This window comes from Corvus moneduloides, chromosome 10 (assembly GCF_009650955.1).
Source record: "Corvus moneduloides isolate bCorMon1 chromosome 10, bCorMon1.pri, whole genome shotgun sequence".
Lineage (NCBI taxonomy): Eukaryota > Metazoa > Chordata > Aves > Passeriformes > Corvidae > Corvus > Corvus moneduloides.
This window is the reverse complement of record NC_045485.1, coordinates 28,226,033-28,249,096: the sequence shown is the minus strand read 5'-3', so window position 1 is coordinate 28,249,096 and position 23,064 is coordinate 28,226,033. Positions and strand designations below refer to the sequence as shown.

General features: G+C 49.5%; 1 protein-coding gene across 3 annotated transcripts in view; it reads left to right on the top strand.

Moving 5' to 3' along the window:
- Positions 1 to 2,277: 2,277 nt before the first annotated feature.
- Positions 2,278 to 23,064, top strand: part of FAM83H (family with sequence similarity 83 member H) — a 23,843-nt gene continuing 3,056 nt past the window's right edge. The window contains exons 1-4 of one of the 3 annotated variants that reach the window (XM_032119125.1): positions 2,278 to 2,422; positions 18,368 to 18,828; positions 20,221 to 20,385; positions 20,717 to 20,841. In XM_032119125.1, the coding sequence (XP_031975016.1) occupies positions 18,382 to 18,828; positions 20,221 to 20,385; positions 20,717 to 20,841 (737 nt within the window). In that variant the 5' untranslated portion in view covers positions 2,278 to 2,422; positions 18,368 to 18,381. Of the gene's footprint in view, positions 2,423 to 6,345; positions 6,567 to 18,367; positions 18,829 to 20,220; positions 20,386 to 20,716; positions 20,842 to 23,064 lie in introns of those variants that run through there. The other 2 variants (XM_032119124.1, XM_032119126.1) reach the window with 2 other exon arrangements.

Here is a 23,064-nt window from a genome sequence, read left to right as displayed (position 1 = left end):
CACTGCTACGGACGGGGCAGCCACAGCTTCTCCGGGCAGAGGGCAAGTACTGCCCAACCAGCTGTTAACCACTTCCAACCCCTCGTGCGACGAGCTCACCCAGCAAGGGGGCTGAGGGAAGCCGGTAGATGGGTTTTTTAATTTTAACGTAGCTTTGGACCCTGTCTCTCCCAGGATCCTTCCGGACAAGGTGCCCAGGGCACAGCCGGAGCACGCACCCTACACGGTGTCAGCAGCTGCTCGAGATCAGTGCGCGGAGCGATGCCAAGCCGATGGCCGTCACCGCGCCGGGGCCCATTTCAGGCCCAGCTCTTCAATGCCTTCATGGTCTGGATGCAGGAATCCATGTCTTGTAAGCAAATTGGTGGATGATCCTGAATTAGGAGGAGCTGCAGCTCCCTGGAAGGCAGAGGCGCCGTTCGGAGGGACCTGAAGGGGCCGGAGGGCTACGCGGACACTGGCCGCCTGTAATGAACAACGACGACCTGCGTGTCTGGCACTAGGCCGGGGCCCTAGTTGTGCAGGGATAGGCGGGGCCGGCGCGGATTGGCCGGGCCGGGCCTGGAGCGGGACCCGAAGCGGGCGGAACCGAGCGGGACGTGCGGGGACCGCCCAGGGCATGGCCCGGTCAGGCGGCTCCGTCACGTGACGCTCTCCGGTGACGCCGCAGGTGACGCCGCAGGTGACGCGCTCGTGGCGCGACGGTGCCGGGCGCGGCGGGGCGTCGGCCGAGCACGGGAGGCGGCGAGCGGATCGCGGGAGCACAGTCCTGGAGCGGGCAGATTCAAACGGCTCCCAGGAGCTCCGGGACCGGCTCAGGGCCCCTGCTGCGCACCACCAGTACAAAGGTGCAGTTCTTTGCCTGCAGAAACCATTAACCTGCAGTTGTGTTGAATTCTCATCTATTTAATAACCTTAAACCAACATTCTAAATCAGGACCCGCTGTGCAGTGATGCTGTTTCTCTTCAGGGCGGACAGAGGAGACACACAGTGCACCTGACTGCAAAATCTCGTTTGCCTTCTCTACACGCTACAGTACTAGTTTGTGTGAATCGCAGAATGACAGAGTAAGGATCATCGAGTCCAACTCCTGACACTGCCCAGCACCATCCCCAAGACTCACACCATGTGCCAAAGAGTATTGTCCAAACACTTCTTGAACTCTGTCAGGCTTGGTGCTGTAACCACTGCCGTGGGGAGCCTGTTCAAGTGCCCAACCACCCTCTGGGTGAAGAACCTTTTTCTACTATCCAACTTAACCCTCCCCTGACACAACTTCAGGCCATTCCCTTGGATCTTGTCACTGGTGACCACAGAGAAGAGGTCAGTGTCTGCACCTTGTCCCCTCATAAGGAAGTTACAGACTGCGACGAGTCTGGACTAGAAATTAAAATGTGACTCCTGTGACCACTGATAGAGACACTGCCAGTGGAGGGATGAGATCTGGCTCTGGATATCCTTGTTCCTGTGGGGGAGCGTTACTGGCCCAGCCAAGCAGGTCTGGATTTTCTCTTAATCAGGTCATACTGTATGTTCTGAATCCCCCCTGTCTGCACTGGGGAGTCTCCGATGTGGTCAGAGGTTAAGGCCAGGTGACCTGATCCCAGGGACCTTCCTTCCTTAGGTCACTCCTGGGTTTTTCCCCAGAAGGAAAGGATGACCATCAGGGCTGAACACTGGTAAAGAAAAAAACCAGCAAACCTTCACAACACCTTCATGCCCTGGTACCCAAACAGTGCTGCTGTATAAATGTAACATTGATTCTTCGCAGACTATTCCCCATCAGCCCCATTAATTGAAGGCAGCTTTCCTTTAAAAAGCAAACAACTTCTAACAGTGAAACTGTGCAAGACCACATTCCTGTTCCCACTCCCAGAGTTCCATTCAGATGTCGGTTCTGCTTGTTAGAATAATGTGAGATTTCTCCACAGTTCTTTACAATAAAAAGTTACTGTGAAGAACTAGAGGGAAATGACTCGTGCAATCACCGAAGACACTCTTCCTATTCTGTCAGCACAGCAGGGGATGGGAATTGGATTAGGGACTTGTGAGTTGAGTGACCGAGCCTGTGGTCACTGCAGAAAAAATCAGCTCAGTGCCAGTCTGTGCCTGGGACTCCTTGATACTGAGCTGGCATAAAAACAGGCAGATCATGTTTAACAGCTTCAGAGCAGACAGGTAAAGGGCGAAAGCAAAGCTGCACTTAACCCAGATAATCTGATACGTGCAAATGCAGAGCCTGAACAGATCAAACCCAGAGTGACAGCTGGGATGAGTCACCAGTGTGGAGTCAAGGGGAAGATTCAACTCCTTCTCCATTATCAAAGAGCCCATGGATCTGCACTGCTAAGGAATCGACTCCGAGAACGAGTTCCTGTTCTCCAGATTACCTTGTCTCTGTTCGTGGCGCCCTTGGGGCAGGTATGTGTCTGTTCCTTGCATTCTGACAGTGATGACAGTGGGCCACTGGCTCCTTGGTGGATGGAGCCAGGGGCCAAGTGTGGTAATCACAGAATCATGGAATGTTTTGAGTGGGAAAGGACCTCAAAGCCCATCCAGTCCCACCCCCTGCCATGGGCAGGGATGCCTTCCACTATCCCAGGTTGCTCCAAGCCCCGTCCAGTCTGGCCTTGGACATTCTAGGGATAGGGCAGCCACAGATTCTCTGGACAACCTGTGTCAGGACCTCACCACCCTCACAGGGGAGAACTTCCTCCCAGTATCCCATCTAAACCTACCAGAAGGCAAGCTCCCATCAAGTCAGATTTCCATTATTTCAATTTTATAGTAATGGAATCACAGAATCATTAAGGTCATAAAAGACCTGTAAGATCATCAAGACCAACCACCAGCCCAGTCCCACCACTATGTTCACCACTAAACCATGTGCTCAAGTGCCATATCCCCATGTGTTTTCAGTTCTGTGGCACTTGAGGACACAAATTTGTGCAATCCCCTCCTGATCACTGCTGAGACCCCTTGCAGTGCTCCTGTTCAGGCTACTGCCATAACTGAGGGCTAGAGCAGTACCCCAGTGTGACCTGGCCAGCACATGTAGGCTGTGTTGGTTCCTGGGGAGAATAGTGCAGCAAAGCTCTCCTTGCTGCTGCCCACCTGTTCGGGGGGTTCACTGTCGTGCTCTGCTGGCTCCAAGAGTTGCAGACACAGCAGAAACAGCTGCCACAATCTGAAATTAGGTCTCACACTCATTTCACACTCTTTGTTTTACCCCATGTCATTAATCCAGACATCATCAATCTGGGACACGAGTGTCCCTTGTTTGCGGGCCGTTGGCAGAAGGAGCCGAGTAAGACACTGGTGACAAACAGTAATTACCCAGATTACTGCACTAATCTAGTGTAACAATGCAAACATACATTGTAATTCATGAAAACCAAACAAACACCACTTACACATGTACATTGCATTTACAATGAAAGAAGAAGCTCTAAAGTAACCAGTATTATCTTGGAAATAATACAAGAAAATAAACACAGCCAACATTCAAAATAGAAAAGCAGCAAAACGTTATTACTAATTCCCAAGTGGAAGTGTGCAGGCCTTTTTATTCCATTAGGAAAGGCTTTAAAATCAGCAATTCCAGATAATATTCACTCAGGAGTGCAACAGAAAGTTGCTCGGGAGAAGTCAAACCCTAATAAAACCCTAATAAAATGTTGGCGATGTATTTGTGTATACAGCAATAGTGAAACTGAAGGTAAAAGCATCCTGTTCAATAATCAGATTTGAAAGCTAGTTTTGAAAAGCTGGAACAGAAAAGGTCCACAGATACCATTTAAGTAATGGGGAAAAGAGAAAATGAGAGGTTTTAAGTGTTTTCTGTTTAATAACAAGAAGACTGAAAGGTGATAATTGTATTTAAATTACTGAGAAGCACTTTAGTCAAATACAGGTTATGAGACTTAATGAAGTAGATTAAATTGGTGTGAGATAAAGGCTGAAACAAGAGTGTAGGGGGTAGTTCTGACCACAAACTCTGTGAAGGCCAATGTGTTTTCACTGGGATTTCCCTCAAGTAATAACATCTCAGAATAACTCATACAGGTCCTTGCTGGCTGATAGAATCTAAAAGCCAAAGTTCACATAGATTTTAAGTTCCTTTACAGTTCATTCTAGACTCTTACTACAAGTCATCATTATTTAAAGGAATAAAAGGTTTGTAAAGCCACACACCGAAACTTTGTAGAAAAACTAATGAAACAGTTTAGACCTGACTTTGAGGGATTTCATCAATTCATATTTCAGTATCATACAGGGAAAAGCCCCTAACTCCTACTGAAACTGGCTTTCCTTACAGGCAGGATTGGTTCAGCTCATTCTGAATCACAGCTTCAGACCAGGAGCACTACTTAGCCAATCTAAATTTATATCTGAGATATCAGCTAGATGGTTTAGCTCTTGTATCCAGTGGGGTTCAGCTACAGTTAATCTTTTTGGTCTGGAAGGTCTGAATTGCCCCCATGTACATAGCAACACCATTCCAAGATCTATGGGATGAGCATGGGATGGCTGGTGCTGATGCAGCCACCTCTGTAGTAGTCACCAGTGTTCAGTCTGATAAATCCTGCCTTAAACAGCCATATCATAACCATGACACTACCAGCAATGTCATCATTTTTGGGGCCTCAAAACAGATACTTTGCAGTTTACTGATGACAGAAAAGGTATTATGTCAAAAATGTAAACAATCAAAGATAACACTGCATTCCATTAGAGAGCAGAAGTGCTCTGTCCACAGGAAGAGAAGCCAAGCAGCTGATGAATCGTTACCTCGATTCCAGTGCCTGAAGGGGCTCCAAGAGATCTGGACTTTAGATGAGGGCCTGGAGTGACAGGACAGCAGGGAATGGCTTCCCACTGCCAGAAGGTGAGTTTAGTTGGGATGTTGGGAAGAAATTCTTCCCTGTGAGGGTGGGGAGGCCCTGGCACAGGTTGCCCAGAGAAGCTCTGGCTGCCCCATCCCTAGCAGTGTTCAAGGCCAGGCTGGATGGGGCTTGGAGCAACCTGGTCCACTGGAAGGTGTCCATGGCAGGGAGGTGGAACTGGATGAGGTTTAAGATCCCTTCCAACCCAAACTGCTCCATGATTCAATGATCAGAGTCCAACCGCTCCCCCAGCACTGCCAAGACCACCACTAACCCACATCCTCAAGTGCCACATTCACACCACTGTTAAATCTCCCCAGGGATGGGGACTCCACCACTGCCCTGGGCAGCTGCGCCAGGGCTGGACAGCCCTTTTCAGGAGGAGTCTTCCAAATATCCCATCTAAACCTCTTCTGGTGCAGCTTCAGTCCATGACCTCTCATCCTGTCATTTATTACCTGGGAGCAGAACCTGACCCCCACCTGGCTCTACCCTCCTGTTATGGAGTTGTAGAGAGCAAGAAGGTCCCTCCTGAACCCACTTTTCTCCAGGCTGAGCCCCCCAACTCCCTCAGCCGCTCCTGGTGCTCCAGACTCTTCCTCAGCTCTGTTCCTCTCTCTGGACACGCTCTAGCCTCTCAGTACCCTTCTCTTCATGAAGAGCCCAAAGCTGCCTCCCGGACCGGAGGTACCTCAGCAGTGCCCAGCACGGCAGGCTCAGCCCTCGCACACCTCGGGACCCTTCAGCCCCGGCGCTCGCTCCCTCCCGCCTCCCTGACGTGGCGCCTCCCCCACCCCCGCCTGAGTCAGCGCCGGCCCGGCCCTCGCAGCGGCGGCAGCTGCCGGGCGGGACGAGCCGGGACATGAAAGGTGGAACAGGCGCTGCCACGCCCGGGGCTGCGGGGAATCTCGCTTAACCCTTCCCTGCCCGCGGGGCCCCGGCTCCGGGAGCGGGGACAGTGGTCGGGGTAGATAGGAGGCCACGGGTATAGGCCTCAGACCCCCTGTCACGGAACTCCCAGGGGCGCGGGGGGCACAGTCCCTCCGCAGGGCAGAAAGCGCTGTCCCCAGCTCCTCCTGTTGCCACGGTGCCATTGCCCAGGAGCTACTGCTCGTCTGCCCGCAACAGACCCAGACTATGATAAGTGCCCGAGGAGCCCAGATTCCCCTTCCTGGGAGCCCAGGGCTACGACCGAGCTAGGGCTAGCGCCCAGGGGCCCTCCCCGGGGCTGGGGACCAAGGTCTGTGCCCAGGACTGTGGTGGGGGTCCATGTCAAGGGCCGGGACGGGACGGGACGGGACAGGGGCTGGGGCCCTGCCCTGCCCCGCTCCCAGTCCCGAGCTGGTCTGACAGGCTCGGGGCAGACGGGAAGGGAGAGGCCTCCGGCGGCTCAGGAATGCGCAGCCCTTATCTCTGGCTCCCTGCACGCCTGGGGAGGGAACAGCTCTCCGGAGTTTGCCTTTCTCTCGCTCTTACTCACCCCCGCTCGGCCCTGGGTGGAGCCTCGCTCGCCTGGCTCCCAGGTGAATCAGGTTGCAGGCACGTCCAAGTGAGCAGAGAGTGACCCACCACCTGCCCCAGCTCACCTGGGAAGGTAGAGAAGGGCGGGGATCTCGTGGGTACCTGCATGGCCGCCTGAGCCAGAGAGTGACCCACCACCTGCCCGTCTTCCTGGGAAGGTAGGAGAAGGGCAGATACCTCCTGGGGTACCTGCATGGCTGCGTGAGGTGGAGGGCAAGGGCTGGGGAGGGCCTGTCTTGCTCCTCTGCACAGGGCTGAGCACCTGGCGTCTGGGACAGGGAATTCTGCAGGCAGTCCACGGGCAGGAGATTGCCGCTTCTATGCGGGAAGGCTCCAGTGGCAGGAGGTTCCAGTCACACCATGATGGGGAGAAGGGAGAGAGACAAGAGGAGATGGGAGAGGCAAGGGGGGATCCAGAATGTCCCAGCACTGGCAGCAGGGATTGGGGATGATGAGGGAGGGCATCCAGAATGTCCCAGTTCTGGCAGCAGGGATTGGAGAGGTGAGGGAAGGGACCTGGAATGTCCCAGCTATGTGTCGGGGATGGCAAGGGAAGGGACCTTTCTGTCCTTAGATCAAAACTGCTTATCAAACACTTCACACAATTATGTCCCGTCCCCTTTGAGAAATCCCTAAGGAGCAGATATTCCGAAAGTCAGCCTCATTCTTTGGGAAGAGTCTTGCAGCCTGACTGAGCTCCCCATAACAGAGCCCAAGCTGGCCTCCTCTTTGGATCAGGAATGCAGTAGGGATGTGTGGTCAGGAGGTTGGGACAGAGGGGATGTCACCCCAGATGTGCTGTGAGGGCCGAGGTCTGCGGTGGGCAAGGAGCTGGGAAGCAGCTCCCGAGGCCCCTGCATTCCACTCACATGGATTGGGTGTGCAGCCGAGTGCTGACACGGCCCACGAGCCCTGACACAGTCATGCACGTACAGGCAGGAGCATGGACAGATGTGTGTGGACAGGCGTGCACAGGCACACGTGCTGGTACTCGCTGAGTTTTCCATAGGTGTGAGCCTGACACACCTCAGGATTTGTGTGTGAGGAGAGGAAGGGGATGGTTCCGTGTTGCTCTCTCAAAATTGCCCGAGGTCAATAGGGGTCAATTATGGATCTTGCCTGGCCTGAGGATTGGGTTCTCCATCTCCTAGAACAGTTAGAAAGGGAAGAGGCACCTGTGAAGGAACAGAAGTACTGTTCACATCCTTCTGCTGCTGAAAACATCTAATTTGTGGAAGCGGCAATAAGCTCAGCTGCAAGAGAGGCCAAAACTAGGTCAGTAACAGCAAACTACCCCAAACCAGAGCAGTGACAGTGACAGCAGTACCAAGCACCAGTTTCCAGTTCCCTATGCATAGGCTCTCCCTGGATCAAGAGGCAGGAGAGCACAGTGTGTCCCAACCCCGGTAGATGGACACATGGGGGCTGCAGTTTAGGGAGAGAAAGTTGTTTTCATTTTGGTCTCACTCCCATTTACCTGAGGGGCTTTACAGTTGCATTTTAGGGGTAAAAAGAGAGTTGGATTTGCTGTGACCTGGCAATAGGAGTATTCTGAGGGAGAAAAAAGAAGTCTTGCTCTTTTTACGGTTTAGGGGAAATTGCATGCTAAAGGAAAAAGTTGTTGTTCCCCCATCTCTGGAAGGTTCAAAGCCAGGCTGGATGGGGCTAGGAGCAACCTGGTCTATTGGAAGATGTCCCTTCCCACAGCAGGGGGGTGAAACAAGATGGGTTTGAAGGTTCTTTCCAACTCAAACCGGTCTCTGATTCTGAGATACTATAAATGCGGAAATGTCTGTGTGCTTGTGCCAGAGCAGGGTCGTGGCTCAGGACAGATTCACGCATGTTCTAGACATAATTTTTCTGGCAATCACAACTTTCCAGGCAATTGAAATTCACCTCCAAACCCTGCAGGATTGGAATTATTTGCATTTTACAGTTACATGAGACACATCTGGACTGCTTATCAGGCCCCATATGCTGGATTTTTGTAGTCTTAATGAGTAAGAGGAGATTGATGAGTGCATTTCTAAAATCTGTGTGTGTGAAGTAAAAGTCAAGGGCAGCACGTGGTTCTCCTTCTCCAAATTAGACCTTACGCTGTCCTTTTTTTTTAAGTTCTCTGTTTTAGACTTCCTTATACTTGCTACCTTTTGAATAAAAACCCAGGGAAAGAGATTGGCTGAAGGACAGTGAATGTGGCATGAGCATTGCTTTTGTTGTTGTGGCACTTGGGGATATGGGTTAGTGGTGGCCTTGGCAGTGCTGGGAGAGCAGTTGGACTCGAGGGTCTCAGAGGGCTTTTCCAACCCAAAGGATTGCATGATTATTCAGATAATCTGCTCTCTAAGAGACACCTTTTGCATGCAGGATGACATTTCATTTCCAGCTGCTGTAAACATCAGGTTTTGTGCTGGTGACTCCCCACAGCTCAGATTTCCCTGTCTGTTCTGTACCCTTGTTGCACGGGACAGTTAAGGCTGACATGTTCACATGCTGCCACTCTGGGACACGTTGACAGGTGTCTCAGTAACCACTTCACAAAGAAAATTACAACATGTAATTCTTCTGCCACTTTTCCCTTCCTCTGGCCTGCAGAAAGATCCCCTGGATATTCTGAATGTCTGGCCACTTTCCTGATTCTCCAGCAAAGAATGTTCTCTGGGATCCCTTGCCCTAGTAAGCAGAGATGAGTGAGAGTCCAGTGGGTGTTAGAGGTGCAGACCAGGCTCCCAGTTCCACTCGACTACAAGCCTATAGTGTTCAGGGCTTTCACTACTCACCTGAGACACAGAAAGAGTTCATGGAGCCACTTAGCAGGGTCAGCTGCCAGGGGTATGAACATGGGAAGTGCAGCTGTGATCTCCGGAAGCTCAGTGAATAATTGATTAATTGAAGCAAGTTCTCATCTAATGGCCAAAACTTCTGAAGTGAAACTCCCAGACTGCAGCAGGCAGACATATTGTCTTTTTTTTCATGATGACTGAGATCTATGTAAGACCATCCAGACTAAAAAATGGGGTGACATTCACTCAGATGATTAACATGGAGTGATCAGCTGGTCAGATGACCAAAGGAGAAGGTCTAGGGGCATTATATGGTACTGTAACAGGAATAACAAATTCCAGCCAGAAATTTTGACAGTAACGCAGACTTTGAGCCTACTGCCTGAAGAGGACATTGAGAAGGAGAACATGGTAAGACTCAGCAGGAAATGCAGAGAGGAGAATGGAAAGAGAGAAAAAAAATAATTAGGACTTGGCAGAGGCAGTCATTGCTAAAAAAGAGTCTAATCCAGGTTATTGCCCACATTTCACTGTCCTGGTGTGAGGAATGTGCCTGAGCTGTGCGTGGTGAGCAGAGCAGTTCATGGGAAGGTGTCCAGCATCCATTATCACACAGTCACGGAATGGTTTGGGTTGGAAGGGACCTTCAAGACCATTTCGTCCCACCCCCTGCTATGGGCAGGGACACCTTCCACTAGACCAGGTTGCTCCAAGCCCCATCCAACGCCTTGGCCACTACCAGGGCTGGGGCAGTCACAGCTTCTCTGTGCAGCTTCCTCTTGGCCCCAGCTCCTGTACGATTCCATGGCCACGTGTTCTGGCCAAAGTAGGAAATTCTGGGCTACACTTCAAAACTACATATGCTGCACCACTGTGAGACTGGCAAGTAAGAGGCCTTAACCAGAGAGATCCTTTTCGGGAGAAGTCCAACCCGTAGGATGGAAAATGAGCACATGCAGGAGCGGCTTCTGGAGAGGACAAGCATGTCCTGCTGTTCATACAGGTTCTTCCTCTGCAGCAAGATCAGAAGGCACTGGCTTGTCCTTCCATCACACACTGCAGAATTAAAAGCCCCACACCTTAAACCATATTCCAGGAGACAGGTCCCTTCCCAGATCATTTACCAAGTACAACATTTTCTTGAGAGCAAACTAACACTTTCCATGTCTCATTGTCACTATGTCTGCTCCAGTCATTTTCCCTCAGGCATTGCTGTCCTCTCCTAAACCCAACCCTCCCAGAACATCAGCAGTCTGTTTGCATAGGATCTTTCCTATTTTTTTTTTTTTTAGGGCAAATATTTTCTTTTAAATAATTGATTTGTAAAATTCATGTATTGAGACATTTTGGAAACATTAATTTTTTTCACAGCTCACCCTAAGAGATGTCAGTGATACCATTGAATGTAGTGTACGGGCCAGGTGGGGCCCGACACAGGGATCAGACCTGCTTTGATTCGTTCCTTGCCCATGGTTTGGAAGTCCTTCAGGTGTTGATAGCACAGAGGGGTTGTGGCTGGCTGTGCTGAGTGTGGGCTAAAGAATAGTCTGTGCTGCCTTTCCTTTCTTGGTGGTATCCAGGGCAGTGAAAAGATGGGGTGGTTAAGCCCAGGAACCTGTGCCTGTACTTGCACATAAGGGGTCTGGGGAACAGAGCAGGTCTTCCCAGCCCTTTCCAGACTCAGGGATCCAGCCCTGCTTCCTCCCAGGTAGTTTCTTCCTCGGTGCCTACAGGCCTTCGGCAGCCTCAGCTCCTGGGAGTGTCCCAAAGCAGCGGAGCAGGTCCAGCCAGAGAAGGGATCACCTGAGCGAGGCAGCCTGGGAACTGGCTGTGCAGGCAGAACACGTAACAACAAGCACTGGAGTCAGCACCAGGGAGGCAGATGGAGCCAGCCCCAGGTGCTGAGGCATCAGTGGGGCTGGCACCAGGCACAGCAGATGAGAGAGAAAGGTAACACTGAGCCGGTTCCCTTTTGCTTAGACTGGGCAAACACAGTCCAGTGCCCTTGATTCACACCTGGCACAAAGACTCTGGAGAAAAGCAGGTCCTTTCATTTATGGATTTTAATCTGTAGGGCTATGTGGTGATCACAGCATGGCTGAAACTGTGATTTCCTGCTGCTCTGTTAGGAAAAAAACTGTAAAAGTCTATTGAAATGGAACATAATACGGGCAGACACCAACTGCTGCCCAAGTCAACAGGTTCGTGCTTTTCCCAGTTTCTGCTCTTACAGTGAATCCAGAGGTAAAGGGACAGTTTTTACCCCCAGCTTTATCTGTCAGCCACTTTTCCTTACATTAAATATTCCATATGGTTGAATGTTTTTCTGTGTGGAGGAATCTGCAGGCTGTGATCACATCTGACTTTTCCCTTTATTAAGGGGGTCTGACAGCTTCTGGGAATCACAAAACTGAATGTGTGTGACAGGTATCACAGCCAGTAAAGTCCACTTCCGTTTATACCAGTGGGAACAGAGGCAGATCTCAGGCCAAGCCAAAGGGAAATTCCCTTGGAGACTCCCTCCTCACCCCCCCCCTTGATCATAGCACAGGGATGGCTGAGACCTGCATGCTCCTTCCTTTCCACCTGTTCCTCTCCTGATGTTTTTTTGGCCAAGGAGGGGAGTGACTCCTTTAGGACTCCCTGTGCACTGGCGCAGCAGCAGCAGCAGACAGTGCAGTGTCTTTGGCACAGCCCAGGCAGACGGGTGGAGGAGAACTGAATCCTGCTTCTCATCAGCCCATTCTATCGGCCTTCATCTACCACTTGTTAACTTTCTGACAAGCTGCTTCGTGCTCTCCTTTATCCACTGCCCCCGAGCATGGGAGGAGTTACTGCAAACAGCCACAGAGCTGCCTTCTGTTCTCCTGCAGCTTCCTCCTGCAAAACCCAACCACCAGCCCAGATTAGCATGCGAGGGAGAGTGGCAACAGAAATCATACCACCTTCTTTCTGTGGGATTCTTGGGGCTTCCTGTGCAGGGCCAGGAGTTTGAATTGATGATCCTTGTGTGTCCCTTCCAACTCAGGAGATTCTGTGGTTTTTTCCACACCGTTCTGTGTACCTGTCTATGCTCATCCTTGTCCCAGCCATTGTATTAGGAGAAGGATTTATTGGGGAGGAACTAAAGTTTGCCGGTTTGGTTCTAAAGGTTCTGATCATGAATGGTCATACTTCTAAATTTATGGACATAAGTTCATGGAATGATCGCTTAGGATAGCGGAGAAGTGCATGAAATGCCAAATAATGGTAACAGACTTCTAGAATATGTGAAAAAGTGACACTGTGACACACAGGGCTGGAACCCTGCTGCTCTGGAAACAGGCTGGGACAGCTGGGGATGTTCAGCCTGGAGAAGAGAAGGCTCTGGGGACACCTTATAGCCCCTTCTAGTGCCAGAAGGGGCTCCAGGAGAGCTGGAGGGGGACTTTGGACAAGGGCCTGGAGTGACAGGACAAGAGGGAATGGCTTCCCACTGCCAAAGGGCAGGATTTAGATGGGATATTGGGAAGGAATCATGGAATGTTTTGGGTTGGAAGGGACCATACGCCTCATCCAGTTCCACCTCCCTGCCACATGGACACCTTCCACTGGACCAGGTTGCTCCAAGCCCCATCCAGCCTGGCTTTGAACAGTGCCAGGGATGGGGCAGCCACAGCTTCTCTGGGCAACCTGTGCCAGGGCCACACCACCCTCACAGGGAAGAGTGTGTCCTCAATATCTGATTTCATCCTCCTGTCAAAGTTGCCTCCCGTCCTCTAGGTAAATTCCAGTATAAAGCATTGACAGTTCTAGGCAGGATCTTGGTAGGACGGATTGTGTGACAGGGTAAGGGGGAATCTCAGAGTTAAAACAATTCTGAGCACTGAGGCTTTAGCAGGCTGATTTGTTAATGTCTGGGAAAAAGATTAAGAGAATATTTGGCCAAACATGAGCATGTCTGTTAGAAGATGAATCCTATCCCATATTTCTTGGATATAATTCACTTATTTTCCATCACCTGTAAGGGGGTGCAGATAGGCACATTATACATACACATTTGGTCACTGACCCTTGAGGAGTAATCCTGGTTCTGAAACTTGGGGGTTTTGGGCCAGTCGAGGTGCCTTTGGGCATCTAAGGTACAGCAGGTGTGACACCAGCCCTGCAGAGACTCACAGCCTCCTCAGCAGCTGCTGGAGGCCAGGCCAGGTACCTTCGGGCATCCCAAGTGACATGGAGTGCCTCTGTGTGAACACCTCAATTGCTGCCCTGGCTATGGTTTGTTTGCACTTTATTTATAGTGACTTTCCCAAGACCTAAGGGCTTGGCAATGGGAAGAAGGAGATTTCCCCCCTTGCTGCCTAATTTACTTTCTGGAATTTTTCTTTCCTCAAAGCACCAGGACCTTGGCTGCAGGATCAGTGGGGATGTTGCCAGTGTGCTCAGTGGTCTGAAGAATGTCTCAGGTCCTGTATCAGCGTGTGCTGCTCAAAAAAATCCAGCTTAAAACAGTTGCTGGTTTTTTTTTTCCCAGGTCATATAGGCAGGATGTAGCAGGATTCCTTTCCTTTCCTGTCCAGTGCCAGCGAAGTTCTTGCCCACTCTTCCTGGGAAGCTTTTTCTGATAAAATTGTGACTACTGAAGCCATGGAGGACATTGGTGATGTGCTTGAGCTTTTCTGTTCCCTTCTGGAGGTGCACCACAGGGTTTTTGGACTAAGGGACTTCAGGGCCTTAGTTTTTCAATAGTGTCATGAAAACTGAAGGAGGGATGTTCAGGGGTCCCCTCTGGCCAAACATGTCAAACATCTGCTCACAGCTGCAGGGTGCTGGGTTGACACGAGCTCTTCTCCTGTACCCACTGATGGTTTAGTGCCTGTGCTGTAACTGGACACAGAATAACTTGTTACCCATTTTAAAGAATATTTGTTACCCATTATAAAGACCCCCAAGCGAATTGCCACACCCTGTTCTTTTTAGCATCCTCATTTTTCCCTCGATTCCTCATTACTCGTGTCAGAAGATTTTGTAAACTGGGACCAGCAATTAAAATAAAATTAAATTCCTAATTAAATAAAATAAACAAGCATATAAGTAAGTAAAATTCTCTATTCATCAGTAGTTACAGGCTGAAAATCTACATTTTGGATATTTTCAGTTTGTGATTCAGTTTCTTTGACAGTTGTGATGGTTCAGAATTCCAAAAATACAACATTTGTCTTTTTCTGAAAGAAGCTGCAGGAAATAGATTTGCAGGTGAAGTTCAAACAAGGAGCCAACCCCTGCTTGGAGGCACAGAATCACAGAATAAACTGAGTTGGAAAGGGCCACAGGGATCATCGAGTCCAGCTCCTGGCCCTGCACAGGACTATCCCCAAGACTCACACTACGTGCCCGAGAGCGTTGTCCAAATGCTTTTTGAACTCTGCCAAGGAGCCCATTCCAGTGCCCAGCCACCCTCTGGGTGTAGAACCTTTTTCTTATATCCAGTCTAGCCCTCCCCTGATCCAGCTCCAGCTGTTCCCTTGGGTCCTGTCACTGGTCGCCACAAAGAAGAGATCGCTGTCTGCTCCTCCTCTTCCTCTCAGGAGGAAGTTGTGGAGTGCAATGAGGTCTCCCCTCACTCTCCTCCAGGTTGTTTCAGGTGCCCCTGATCAAGGAGAATCCAGCCATCAGGGGAGAAAGAGTACTTTCTGTAACTAACTGATGTGTCCACTCTCCTGTCCCTCTGAGGGGAAACCTGACATGGTGTTCCCTTACTCCTGTTAAAAGGAACCAAGGCTTAAAGCACGGAATGCCCTACAAAAAACATGGAATACACAGTTCCGGAGTAAAAAAATAACAAGGCAATGTGGCACACTGAGTGATCCATCTCCTGTTTCCTGAGGCACGTGAACTGGTCCTCCATCAAATCCAGCCTTGCGCTGGGACAATGGACACACACGGAATGGATCAAGAGTAGTTAAGAGAGAAGTGAAAAGATAGGAGTTTAAAAGCCAGTTGTGTCTTAGAAACCTCCTTCTGGCACACAAGTATCAGTCAGAAATGGTATGTGATTGCTTCCATCTGATTTGGAGAGGAATTGCTTTCTAAAGAGTGGGTGACTTGGTGCAGAAGTGGAGAACCAGCCTGGCAGTCAGCAGCTTCATGACACCAAATCTGACCCAGTGCCTCAGGGCTCTGCCAGCTGCAGACAGGTGATCCCAGGAGCTGGAACAGACCAAAACAAAATTTTAAAAAATCCATTAACTAAGTGCAGAATCCATCTGAATTCAGGGAGATGGGCTGTAGCAGGAGAAATTTTATTTATTCTTTGACCTGAACTCAGCTCACGCCCACCAAAGTGACAAAAGGTCATAAATAACCTTTGGGGTTCCAGGTAAATTCTTCCCTTCTGCTTTACCTGACAGGGAAGGATTTTGGAAGATTAATGAAATATCCGTAATTTTGTGTGTGTGTGTGTGTGTGTGTGTCTGTATGTGTGTATAGGTATTTATTTATTTATTCACTTATATGTATAAACCAGCATTTTTCATGCAAACTGAGAATTCATCAACATGGTATTGTTCTTGTTGCAACCCAGGGAATTAAAGGATGCCAACAATTAATGGAATCATGGAAGCACAAGATGGTTTGGGTTGGAAGCTCATCTTGTTCCTCCTTCTTCCACTAGACCAGGTGGCTCCCAGCCATGGAACACGTGTAGAGCAGGGGCGGACACTTACAGTGGCATAAACACAACTTCTGGTTTTTATTTCACAGTTCTGAGTTGCGGGTCTATTTTGGAGGAAATACTGCCCACCCCCCCCCCCCCCCCCCCCCCCCAGATTAAGTGCAGAGTTTTCCACGTCCCCTCCAAACACCCCTTGCAGGCTTCCCTGAACATCCCTGCCAGACCAGCAACCCACCACTATTGCTGTGTTCAGTGGTACCAGGACACCCTCCAGCTCCATATCCATGTTCTCCCAGTGTCTCAGGGAAACCCATGATGATCACTTTGCTTTCACATCAAATTTACTTCTTCACTGGTACCATTTTTTCCTGCTTACTCACAAATATACTCAGCACCACAAACACATGGGGAACTCAAGTGACTCCTGATTGTAAAACCTGGGAGCAGAGCCTGACCCCCATCTGGCTGCACCCTCCTGTCAGGGAGCTGCAGAGCAACGAGAGAGTTCTCCCAAATCAGCCCAGGTGAGCACAGGTGTTTCCTGATGTCCCTTTGAACCTACCACCTGCCAGGTTAATTTTCTGCCTGTTTAGTCCTTGTCCTGGCAGCGGAGATGCCCTGGTCACAGTTTGTAGATGTCTTCTCTAGGCTGAGGAGTCAGAGTTCAGGTGCCACCTTTTTTTGGGATGCGAGGAGTAAAACGTCCCTATCCTCAGGCCACTCTGGCTGTGAGTTCCTCCTGAATCTGTGTAGTGCTGCTGTTCTCTGTGGTCCTACCAGATAACAGTCAGTACTACCTGGTGCTTCTTTAAAGCTCAATCTTCTCCATCTTCATTTTTAACTGTAGTGAAATAATTATATTAATCAATATAAAATTGTTTCACCACTTTACCAGTATTTTTCTGCTGCTGTTTTGATTGTCCAGCAGTATCGCAGGGTTCTTCTGATGCTTCTTCCTTCTAGCGTTGCAGTTGGTTCTTTGACTGTCACTCTCCTGTCTCTGAGCACTGTGAGCAGTTTGCTGTGTGATCATTGTTCCATCGTGGCTTATATCTGGATGAGTTGGATACAAAAAGACCATTTTGTTCCACACCCTTGCCATGGGCAGGGGCACCTTCCACCAGAGATACGTAGTGGAGTGCTCTGTACTTGAAGAGGAAAAAGACAGAATTAGAATTAGTGGGAAGATAAATGCAGACAATCCAGACTGTAAAGGCAGCTGCATATGAGGACTATAAAGATGATTATCTGTTGCAATACATCACACATGGACCTGTTGGATTTTCCTATTCTTATATTAAGACCTTTTTTCCTGTTGTACCATGCAGCTCCACCAGGAGTTTCAGTTTGGAGCAGGAGTAGCTTGTGGGAGGTTGAGGCAGGAGTAACACAGCACTGCTCTGCTAGGCAGGTGGTCGAATAAGAACTTGAAACTTGTTTATCCTTACAGTTCTTAATGAGAGTGATAGTCTGAGTCTAAAGTCTTTATCTTCCTCCCAGTCCATGGCAATCCCTCCCATTTTTGAAGCAGAAGTGTTGGATGGCAACAACGACAGCAGCAACCCTCACCTTCTGAACTCAGACTCAGTAACATAACTTAGCAGGAGTCACTCACTCTTTTGGGGATCATGAGGAAGTCTCTGCTGGCACCTCAGTGGTGGGGTGCAGGAAAAGAACGTTCCAGCATTGACATTAGTTCAGAGTCTGAAGCCAAAGTGCTTTGAGCAATTTGTGGATCAGTCAGATATTACTGTTGTGGTACAACAAGCTTTTCTCTCAAAAATGGGGTAAAATCAGATTTGTCTATAGTCTCAAATAATTGATCCCCTATAGACAATTATCAAATATTGCATGTGAGTCCCTTCAGCTCTGTTTTTTCTCAGCATGAGGAGACTGGAAAAGTGATCACATCCCTTGTTTATTTATTTCTTCATTCATCTCATGAAGACTCCTCTGCCTTCTGACTGTTACACCAGCAGGACATCCCCATACTCACCTGCACCCATGCACTGCCTGCTTCTGTTCACGTGCTGAGGTGGCTATAACACCCGATTTGTAAGGATCCAGAGGGTGCCCTTGTATTCAGGCATGCACTTTTGGTTTAGGGCCACATTACACATGGTAAATAACTTTTGTAGCATTTGGAAAGTAATTTTTATGGAGTGTAGATAATAACTACCTACAGCTTTGCTCTTGACTTTAAAACAAATGATAAATTTAAGCCTAGCAACCAGCAGCCTAAAAGAGAAAGTTGGGCATTCTGTTGGATGTATGGGCCTTGCTTATCCCAGGACTGCCTGGTTGATCTGTTGCTTATTTTGGCCCAAAACAGTTAACTTTGTGAAGGTAATGGTTAAGTGACTCACACCTTTGCCTGATTTTAGGCTCCCGTGCCTTTGGATTGAACTTTCTGCAGCATTGCTCCATGTGCTTTTAATCTCTTCCCTTTGCCTTTGCTCTATGAGGAAGATGTGTCACTGTCATGACACCGCTCCTATGGATGTTTTTTCTTTCCCTCCAGCTTTCCCTCCCCTCATGGCTCGTCGGTCCCAAAGCTCCTCACAGGGGGACAACCCCCTCGACCCCAACTACCTTCCCCCCCACTACAAGGAGTATTACCGCCTGGCACTGGATGTGCTCACAGAGGAGGGCAAGGAGAGTTACCAGCGCTTCCTGGCAGAGGAAGCGGCCCCCGATTTCCTCTGTGGCTCTGAGGTAGATCACATAATCCAGAACCTCCAGAAGCCCCAGTACGCCAACCAGGAGGGCAGCACAGACACTGCGGGGGACAATGACATGGACGGATCCTCCGGGACTTACTGGCCCATGAACTCAGATCTTGCCGTTCCTGAGCTTGACCTGGGCTGGCCGATGGTCTTTGGGTTCAGGGGAACAGAGGTGACAACACTGGTGCAGCCACCCCCGCCAGACAACCCCAGCATTAAGGAGGAGGCTCGCAGGATGATTCGAGCAGCACAGCAGGTAAGAGAGGGAGAGCCCAGCTAGAGCAGAGGTAAAATCACACATGTGCCAGAGAAGCATCAGAATAGAGAATCATAATGGAGTGGTTGGAGTCAGAGGGACCTTAAAGCTCCTTCAGTTCTCCCTGCCTTGCCATGGGCAGGGACACCTTCCACTACACCAGAGTGCTCCAAGCCCCATCCAACCTGGCCTTGAACACTTCCAGGGATAGGGCAGCCACACCTTCTTGGGGCAGCCTGTGCCAGGGCCTTATCCCCCTCACAGGGATCAATTTTTTCCCAATATCTCATCTAACTCTGCCCTCTGGCAGTATAAAGCCACTCCCCCTTGTGTTGTCACTCCAGGCCCTTGTCCAAAGTCCCTCTTGAGCTCTCTTGGAGCCACTTTAGGCCCTGGAAGGGGCTGTAAGGTTTCCCTGGAGCCTTCTCTTCTCCAGGCTGAGCAACATCAGGTCCTCTGCCAATTCCCTTAACTTTGCTTCCAGAACCTGACAAAGGAGCAGGATGATTCAAATCCACCACTGACTGCACCAAAGCTTGTCTCTGCTCTGCTCTCGTGGCACGGTGTCCAAGGCCATGCTAAAATACACCAAGAGCTCACAGAATCCCAAAACAGTTGAGATTGGAAGGGGCCTCTGGAGCTGGTCCTGTCCAGCCCCCCTGCTCAGAGGAGGTCGATTAGAGAGGGTCACTCAGGCTGTGTCCTTGAGCATCTCCAAGGGTGGAGACTAAACCTTTCTGGACAGCCTGTTCCCATGTTCATGGTCTCCTTACAATCCCAGAGGCTTTTCTGTAACTGAACTGTAATTTCCTGTGTTTCAGTTTGTGTCTTGTCCTCTCCCTGGGTACCAGTGAGAAGAGTTTGGCTCCTCCTTCCTTACACCCTTTCCATCAAGTATTTATACTCACAGAGCTGGGAAGGACAGGAAGGTAGACCTGTGAAGCTGCTTCCCATATAACCAGCACGTGGATGCAGCTGAATAGTGGCTGCCTGAATGTTGGCCAGGAAATTACCTAAAAATGGCATGTGGATGCTGGAGTGGGGGGAGCAGCTCCATACACCATCTAGTGTCATTACATGGCCAAAAAATTCATGGAATCATTGGATTGATGAGTCGGGGAACAGCCGGGGAGGTTTCCCCTCACCTGCATACACAGAACATGCACCTTCCTGGACAGAAACTCTCTTTCCAGTTCGGGGCCCACAGTGCTTAATGGAACCTTTAATTGGGATGTTTCCTGTTCCAAAAGGAAGTTGGAATGAAAGTTCCAGTTTCAAAAGGAAGCCGAGATGGGGACAGTGCAGCTTTGGAGTGTGAGAAGCTGGGAAACATGGTTGGTCAGGGCATGAGCCAGCACAGGTGGCTGACGTGTCTCTGCATCCTGTCTCCAGGTGGTGGCCATTGTGATGGACATTTTCACGGATGTGGATCTACTGTTTGAGGTGCTGGATGCTGCTTCTCGCCGAGTGCCTGTCTACATCCTGCTGGATGAAATGAACTCCCAGCTTTTCCTCGATACAGCTGCCAAGTGCAGAGTCAACCTGAACTACGTGGAGGTGAGCAAAGACCTGCCCTACCTGATTGTGTCCTAAGGGGGATGTCTCCTGGGACACAGAGGGCTAGTATGGCAGGAAACACCTGAGAAAGGGGAGAATGGGCCATAGGTTGGTGAAAGATCAATGTGAAGAAAATGAGATCTGGCACGACATGGGGTGAAGGCTGAAGACACACTGAGAAAGGGGTTTGTACACCACTGTGTCTGCAGGCAGAATCACTGGAGCTGGAGGATAATCCCGGTGGCAGGATGGAGGTTAAAAGGAGACAGGGAAGGAGGGGCAGGGGAGGGAATGAGGGTCCCATCTGAGTCAGTGCCTTTCTGGTTTGCAGTTCCTGAGGGTGAGGACGGTGTCTGGCCCAACCTACTACTGCCGCACAGGGATGTCCTTCAAAGGGCACCTGAAGGAGAAGTTCTTGCTAGTGGACTGCATGGTGGTGCTGAGTGGCAACTACAGGTGAGGAGCCCTGCCGTGGTACCTGTCCAGTTTGGAGACAGAGATGCTCAGGTGCTTTGTGCAAGGGGCTGGCTGCAAAGGTGCTCAGCTCCCATCTGATCCATTCTAGGGACAATCTGCCATAGCATAAGGAGTGTAAGATTTGCATCTTAGTCTGGACCAAATGAACTTTGACCTCCACTCATAGAATCATCAAATCACAGAATGGTTTGTGTGGGAAGGGACTTAAAGCTCAGCTTGTTCCACCCCCACAGCCCCACATGGGCAGGGACACCTTCCACTAGACCACGTTGCTCCAAGCCCGTCCAACCTGGCCTTGAACATTTCCAGGGATGGGGCAGCCACAGTTTTCTCTGGGCAACCTGTGCCAGAGCCTCACCGTGCTCACAGGGAAGGATTTCTTCCCAATATGTCATTTCATGGAATTCTAGAACTGGGTTGAAGGGACCTTAAAGCCCACCCAGTCTCACTCCACTGCCACGGGCAGGGACACCTTCCACTAGACCAGGCTGCTCCAAGCCCCATCCAACCTGGCCTTGGACACTTCCAGGAATGGGGCAGCCATAGCTTCTCTGGGCAACAGAGAGATGGATGGTTTTAGTGGTGGGTGGTTTTAGTTAGGACTGAGATCAGCCATTAACCATCCTTTTGGGAATAACAATCTTACTAGCTAAGGTGTTCATTTTTGGCAGAATAAATGTTTTTAGTGAGTTCCTGTAGAAGAATTTCTCCTTCACCTATTAAGAGGGTGATGGGATAAACACCTGCCATGCTCTAAGAATGTAATCATAAAATCACAGAATGATTTGGGTTGGACAGACCCTAAAGCTTAATATGGTTTCTCCCCGTGCTGTTGTGTAGTAGGAGGCAAGGAGACTTTCTACTAGACCAGGTTGCTCAAAGCCTACCATGAGTTACTTCTCATGGTGGAAGATAAGCAAATAGAATAAAGGGTATTTTTAAATGAATTTTATGAAGAAAAAAGTTACAAGAATCTGACTAAAGTGCACATTCCTTGATAATAAGATTCCACCTTGCGTTTTTTTTCCTGATGTTTGGAAAGAATTATTCACACTTGATGCTGTACCAAACAACTGTTCTGATTGGATCATTTTTGGTTTACAAGAAGATCAAGTTAATTGTTCAGGACTACTTCTGCCATGCTCTCATGTGCTTTGGACTTTCAAATATTGTATCATTTCTGAAGTGGGAAGTTGTGGAAGTGTTCAAGATTAGGTTTGACAGGGCTTGGAGAAACCTGGGCTAGTGGAAGATGTCCCTGCCCATGGCAGGGGAGTGAAAAAAGATGTGATGGTCCCTTCCAACCCAAACCAGTGTGGGATTCTGAGGGACAGGCTGGTGAGTTGGTAAAGCCGCATTCTGGCACTTCCACATGGATATCAGGGACAAAAATTTTGTTCACTGAAGGACACTGAGCAGCAATTTTTCAGGAAAAGTACTCCATTTTGCAGTAGCGGTAGATACACCATCTGAAGAAGTCCTTCAGCCCAGGCAACCCCAAACCAGGCTTCCTTCACATAAAGAATTAAAAAATCCGTGGGGGGAAAAAAAAAGACAGTAATTCTAAGGGTTTTGGTTAACCCCAGCAGGCAGCCAAGCCTTACAAAGGTGTCCCTCATGATTCCCAGCAGAATGTAATAGAGAATCTTAAAGGTGAGAACACTCCTGGGTTGTGATACAGTTTAACAGCTACAGCAAACCTGCACACACAGGCAAGGCAAAATAAGGGGTCCCTTCCCTGCTTCCCGTCGGTCAGCAGATGGGGGAAAAAAAGCAGAACTTGACTTGGGAAGATGAACTCCATAACACTGAACATCTTCCTCCCTCATTTCCAGCTCAGCTCCTTCTGTTCAGTTCCCTTCAAACTGTGTGGGTGAAAAGGTTGTAGATTGTGTCACCCCAGGACTGAGATCCTGAATTTGTCTTTTCAGAGGTTCCTGTCAGCACATCTCCCCAGTCTTTGGGGTCCTGGGACTGGTTTCACCTGCCAGGTGCTGAGGGTACACACTGACTGTTGTCCAGGTCATTATTGACAGTGTTAAAGACAGGAACATCTACTTCACATAAGGATTATCATCAGCTCGCACTCTGGGGGACACATCTGACTGGCTTTTTAGAACAGAAATCATTTATTGCCGTGTAAAATTCTCTGCAAAGATGTGATCCCAAATCAATCTGTAACTGTGAGGTTTGGGAACAGTC